The sequence below is a fragment of the Alligator sinensis genome, unplaced genomic scaffold (assembly GCF_000455745.1).
Source record: "Alligator sinensis unplaced genomic scaffold, ASM45574v1 scaffold772_1, whole genome shotgun sequence".
NCBI lineage: Eukaryota > Metazoa > Chordata > Crocodylia > Alligatoridae > Alligator > Alligator sinensis.
The window spans coordinates 779053-784969 of NW_005842695.1; the positions used below are offsets into that span (position 1 = coordinate 779053).

Consider the following 5917-nt stretch of genomic DNA (forward strand, 5'->3'; position numbering starts at 1 on the left):
AGAAAAGCGCCCCCCCCCCCCCCCCCCCTCCCACTAGCTAATGCATAAGAAGTGCTGACCTTGCCATGAAGTTTTAAAACAAACATGCTATTTTCAGTAAAGGTAGGTAACTGTATTACTAACATTGATAGGATACAGACATGTATGTATTCTCTAAGCCATTGCTCTAAGCTCTCTCAGTTTCTTTAGGTAATATGTAGAGGATGGTATTCAGGGGAGATATAACACAAGTGATGCTGTTGCCTACACTTGTTGTCGTGTTAAAAGTGCTTCAGTTGCATTCCTGAAAGTTTGCTTCAAGTTAAAATAGGCAGTGCTGTTTTTATTACACCCCTCTGAATACATCACAGTGGGCACATCTACACATCCGTTAATGCACCGTGATTATGGCGCATCAAATTTAGTACCTCTAATTACGTGTACTACCTTTAATACGCTATGATTGGAGCTACTGCAGATCAGCACAGACAAGTGTTTCTTATGTGATGCTGACGAGCAGTAGATTAATTAATTCTCTTGGGTATTAACGCAGTTTTTGTCAGCAGTGCTAATGCACAGTAGAGTTATTCTACTGCAACATGAGGGTTTCCTGTAGACACACCCAGTGCAGTTTAAGCATTAATTTACTAACTTTTAAATGTCACCCGGTGGAAAAACAAACAGATAACAATAATTGTTTTCAGCTGTTTGATTTGCAACCCTAGATACGAGATTAAGACCTATTTCTCTCTCTTTCTACAGGGTGAATCGGTGAAATACTTCCTGGATAACCTGGATCGGATTGGCCAGCTGGTGAGGCATAACTTTATATCCCACTGAGGTTAAAGTTAGGGTATGCAAATTTGCAGACGCTATAATTTAATATCCCAGTTGAAAAACTGTAATCAAAGAATTGCATTTTCTAATTTAGAAAATCTTGGCACCTTGAAGCATATTAAACCCTGACCTATGAAAGGGACTTGACTGATTTTTTAAATTTAAGCTTCACTTTTTGCATTGACAAATGGTAAAAAGGAATACAGCTTGTGCGTTGTTTACACACATCTCTCTCCCTTTCTCTCTCCTCCCACACAATGTCAGGAGCAGGAGCACACCCAGTTTTATACTGCTCTGCTGCCTGGAACATTCGTGGGAAACTTGCACCATGTAGTTGCTGCTGCCTAACCATGGCTTGTTGTATTAGTTGCTGATGTTTTAGAGTAGCAAAAAAAGAAAAGAATTAGGTTCTTGTAAGGCTCCAAGAGAGGAAGAGTGAAATGCCTTCTGGGTTATTACTTGCAATCTTCTGAAAAGTAGTACAGTGAAAAAGGAATTTGCAGACCCAGTACATAGTGGTGAGACTGGCCAGACTGTATCTGTAATAGAATTTCGCTTAATGCTTGTTAATAAGTATCTGCTTCGAGAGAATGCTTTGGCTTACAAAACTGTTTAACATCTTGAAAACAAATGTATTGGTAGATTCAGTTTTAAAACAGGCATTTAATGTGGTGGTGGATGTCTGCATTCCTAATTGGTAGTAATCTTGTGGGCAAGAATATCCTAAAGATGAAAAAGTTTTTGGTCAGGAAATTAGAGAGTTGAATTTATAGATGCAGAAAGAATGAAGTTTTGAAGGAATTTAGTGGGCCTACAGACGTGTTTCAACAGCATCTTCCAGGAGCAGCTTCTCAGTATATGTTCATTGGTCAACAAGTCCATTATTTTGGACTTAATTTTCAAGTTCTTCACCTAGGCACTGAACATTTAGCTCTTAAACTAGAGCCTCTTAGAACATCAGCATTATTGGTCATTATAACACAAAAATAACACGTCATTACACTTCAAGTGCTAGCTAATAGTTCATATTTTAAAATGGTAAACAGAGACATTTGCCGCTCTTCTTGTTTTTTTACAGAATTATTTACCAAGCAAGCAAGATATTTTGCTGGCTAGGAAAGCTACCAAGGGAATTGTAGAGCACGACTTCATCATTAAAAAAATACCTTTCAAGATGGTGGATGTGGGTGGACAAAGGTCTCAGCGGCAGAAGTGGTTCCAGTGTTTTGATGGTATAACTTCAATTCTGTTCATGGTCTCCTCCAGTGAATATGATCAGGTTCTCATGGAAGACAGGCGCACAAACAGACTGGTGGAATCCATGAACATCTTCGAGACAATAGTCAATAACAAGCTGTTCTTTAATGTTTCTATCATCCTGTTCCTCAATAAAATGGATCTTCTGATAGAGAAGGTAAAGACTGTCAGCATTAAGAAGCATTTCTCGGACTTCAGGGGTGATCCTCACCGGCTAGAAGATGTTCAACGTTACCTGGTGCAGTGTTTTGACAGAAAAAGGCGAAACCGCAGTAAGCCACTCTTCCATCACTTCACCACTGCCATAGACACTGAAAACATCCGCTTTGTGTTTCATGCTGTGAAGGACACAATCCTTCAAGAGAATCTGAAGGATATCATGTTGCAGTGAAAGAGTGCAGCCTTGTTTTATTGCAGTCTACCAGAGTTATAGCTCAAAGTTGGGTTTTTTTGTTCTGTTTTTGTTTTTATCTTCGTGGCCCTTGCGTGTGGTTTAAGACCCATGCTATTTACTTGGCTCAGGAATGCTGTAAATTAGCCAGTCCAAACAGGCGCTATAGGCAGAAGAAATCAAACAATCTTAGCTACTGAATCATTTGAACTAATGACACTACTGAAAAGTGGCCATTGTAGGTTTGATGCCCAGTTGGAATAGTGAATAACAGTTACCTTCTGCCTTTATAGAACAATCTAATTTCTTTGACAAACCATGTAAGGAAGACACTTTTTAATGGAAATTACTCTGTAAGGACAGTAGCCATACAGACTGCCTTTCTCTGTAGTTAGAAGGTGCTGAATTCATCGGTCTGACATAAATCAGAACAAGATTGGTAGTTGTATTGAAAAATAAGCAGCAAGTTGATCAAAATTTTACACCCAGTCCTTAAACACATAACCAGATCTGCATGCGTATGCAGTGTTTGCCAAGGATCTGGAGTCCCTTTGCCAAGGTGGATGCACACGTCTTGTCTGAAGATCTCGCATCTATATCCAAAAACACAAGTCTAGGACTGTGTAAAGGAAACCCAGCAGGCCAGTTTGGGGTCAAATGAAGAACTAAGGCCTGGTTGACGTGGACAAAGTTTTATTTTGCACTACGTGTACTGTGTTTTACATCCATTGGGAAACTGACTTCGGTAGTACAGCTTTGAGGCCTCTACTAGAATATTTGACCACACAACTTCACTTAGTGGGTGCTCTAGTTCAGTGTTGAATTTCTAGAAATTTCACTTTTCTCTCACCTGCAGTTAGCAGTATTTGTAAAGCTCCCATCTCAGATGGCAGGGCTTTATCTGTCTTCAGTGTGGCAGCTGATTTTAAGCTTTGCAAAAAAAAATGGTTTTGGTAGTACAGCAGCTGCTTGATCTGTTCCTAACTGCTTACCTTTATAGGAAAACCGAACACACTACAGAGATCCCAATTCTACAGCTGCACTGATTATATTTGCGCAGCAGGACTCTGCTGTAAAACTAGCCCTTAATCCGTCTCTTAGTGGGATTGTTAACCTATCTTAATGCACATATAGTTTATAAATAAGCAGTCAAGTCTAGAATTGCCCATTTTAGGCGATGGTGTGTGTGTGTGTGTGTGTGTGTGTGTGTGTGTGTGTGTGTGTGTGTGTGTGTGTGTGTGTGTGTGTGTGTGTGTGTGTGTGTGAGTGAAATTGCAAGAGGCTGTGAATAATGTTGATGTGAACTGTTAAATTCCTAGCTCTCTAAACTTTTGTAGTTACCTGTCAGGTGCCTTTCTTTGTGTACAAATACTTCAAACTTGTCTGCTACAATGAGGTACATGAACAAAATTCAGATCTGCCTTTATTTCAGTGCTGAAGTGTTGTCTTTCAGGGAACTTTCAAACTCATGTTTACTGTGCAATTGGTACCATTATATTCATTCTGTAATAACATTTTAAGGGCTGCCTCCACCTGTACTAAGTCAGCAATATCCCTTTGAGTTTTGTCCTCCTTGAGGCTGGAATGGTATGTCAGAATAAGCAACCATAACTGCTGCAGTTAAATCTCCTGGGAAATGTTTTTCTATAAAGAACTCCAGAACCAGGGTCCTGTTGTGCTTTTTAGCTTGGATAAAATCTGGAATCCTGTTTCCTTTGTGGTTTGCAGAAGTTCCTATCAGGATTTGTTTTGTGAATAGAGCTTCCTAATGCAGAAAAAATACTTGTCGTTTTCTTTCTGCAGGCCTCAGGAGTGGAAAAGGATGTGGTGGCGTTAGTGCTGTATAATGCAAATAAAGTGTTGGTAAAGTAAACTGGTAAGGAACTGCAGACAAAAATCTATTTCTGTTTAAAATTACACTTCTTCTACATGGCACATTTAAACAGCAATTAATTGCATTAGTAAGAAGTCTTATTTCCCAGGACCAATTTTTTTTTTTTTTTTTTTTTTTTTTTTTTTTTTTTTTTTTTTTAACTCTCTTCACTATAATTAGCAATTTGTTAACAGAGGAAGGGAGCAAGTCTCTGTCCCACCGGGAATGTTCTGCAGTGGTTTAGATGGGAGAACTGCTTCAGCAGTTACATTTTGGAAAGGTAAATGCTTTTAACATGAACTGATACAAATAGCAGCTAGGGGATCAAGTGAAATGCATTTTCGCTGAACTTGTCCATTCATTATTTGGTTAAACTAGATGTAAAGATTTTTTTTTTTTTTTTTTTTTTTTTGCTTCAGCATTCAAGTATAGACTTTGCCAGCAGGAGCCTCTGCTCTATAGAGGACTTCAGGAGGCAATAAAGTAACCTCACTTCCCAGTTGATTTTTTTTTTGTATGCGTCTGCTGCGCTATTTCACAAGTGTTCTGGATGGGAAAATGTACTTGCTTAAATTATTTGATAAAACATTCCCTTTAATATTTTCCTAGAGGTGTTTGTTTTACATATGAAATCTACTGTAATTTTTAATTAAGAGATTGAATTATTCATTTAATGAGCGCTTAAAGTTTTGTATTCTTGGTCTCCTTATCTCTTTAAAAGAACTAAAAAGCAAATAAATGCAGTGTATAGTTTGTAAGGTAACGTTTAACTTACTATAGTTGCACCCTGAAAAGTGTAATCCTGGGTTTCCCATGTATAATCTTGACAGTTTGATAACAAGCTGGTTTAATTGAGTAGTAAATAGCCATTCCTTCTGGCATGATGCGGCTGCTTTGCACTGTTATGTTAGCATGTAGAGATCCAAGAGAATCACTTCAGCCCCACTTTCCTCCTGATGCAGTGAGGGGCATAGCTCCAATGCATCTAGTTGTCATTGATGCCCAGGTACTGTTCAGCCCTTTGGGTTACTTTGACTGTAATCTGGCGGTATTTCTTCACACAGCTGGTCCAAGAACAGGGAACTGCTGAGGAACTTTTCTTACTCCACAAATCAAGATTGCAGTGCATCTCTCTCAGCTTTGGTAGAAGATCTGGTGTGGTTCTCATGGTCAGTGCCCTTGGGTTTCCTAAGATCTGAATGATCTCCATAGATCTGTAATTTAAGCCTTCTGTCTCAAGCAGTACTACACAATCATCAGGGATCTGGGTTTTCCATTTCCTGCACAGGAGAAAAAAGTGGATTTTTCCCCTTTTGCAAACAGCCTTCTGCGGGCTGACAGAGTTCCAGCCTGCAATTAGCTGCTTGCCTAAAGGGTGCAAAACCCTAAGCCCTGTCCAGAGGGCAGGGCCAGGGCTTACTCAGACTCATTTTGCCTCCCGCAGCCTTTGGGATAAATAGGACCTGGAGGAGTCGGGGTGGGGGGCAGCTGGGGCCCCCTCCGGCAGGCCTGGGGTGGGTCAGGGGGCTGCGGGTTGGGTGTGAGGGGCAACAGCAGGGTGCTGCAAAGCAGGTGGGGGG

At 40.1% G+C, this 5917-nt stretch overlaps 1 protein-coding gene across 3 annotated transcripts in view; it reads left to right on the forward strand.

The window, feature by feature from the left end:
* Positions 1 to 5917, forward strand: part of GNA12 (G protein subunit alpha 12) — a 57429-nt gene that overhangs the window by 48924 nt on the left and 2588 nt on the right. Inside the window, exons 3-5 of one of the 3 annotated variants that reach the window (XR_003096331.1) lie at positions 742 to 792; positions 1895 to 4340; positions 5402 to 5506. Coding sequence is in view for 1 of the 3 variants with exons in the window: in XM_006034048.3 (XP_006034110.2) it covers positions 742 to 792; positions 1895 to 2464 (621 nt within the window). In the remaining 2 variants the exon portion in view is untranslated. Of the gene's footprint in view, positions 1 to 741; positions 793 to 1894; positions 4492 to 5401; positions 5908 to 5917 lie in introns of those variants that run through there. The other 2 variants (XR_003096330.1, XM_006034048.3) reach the window with 2 other exon arrangements.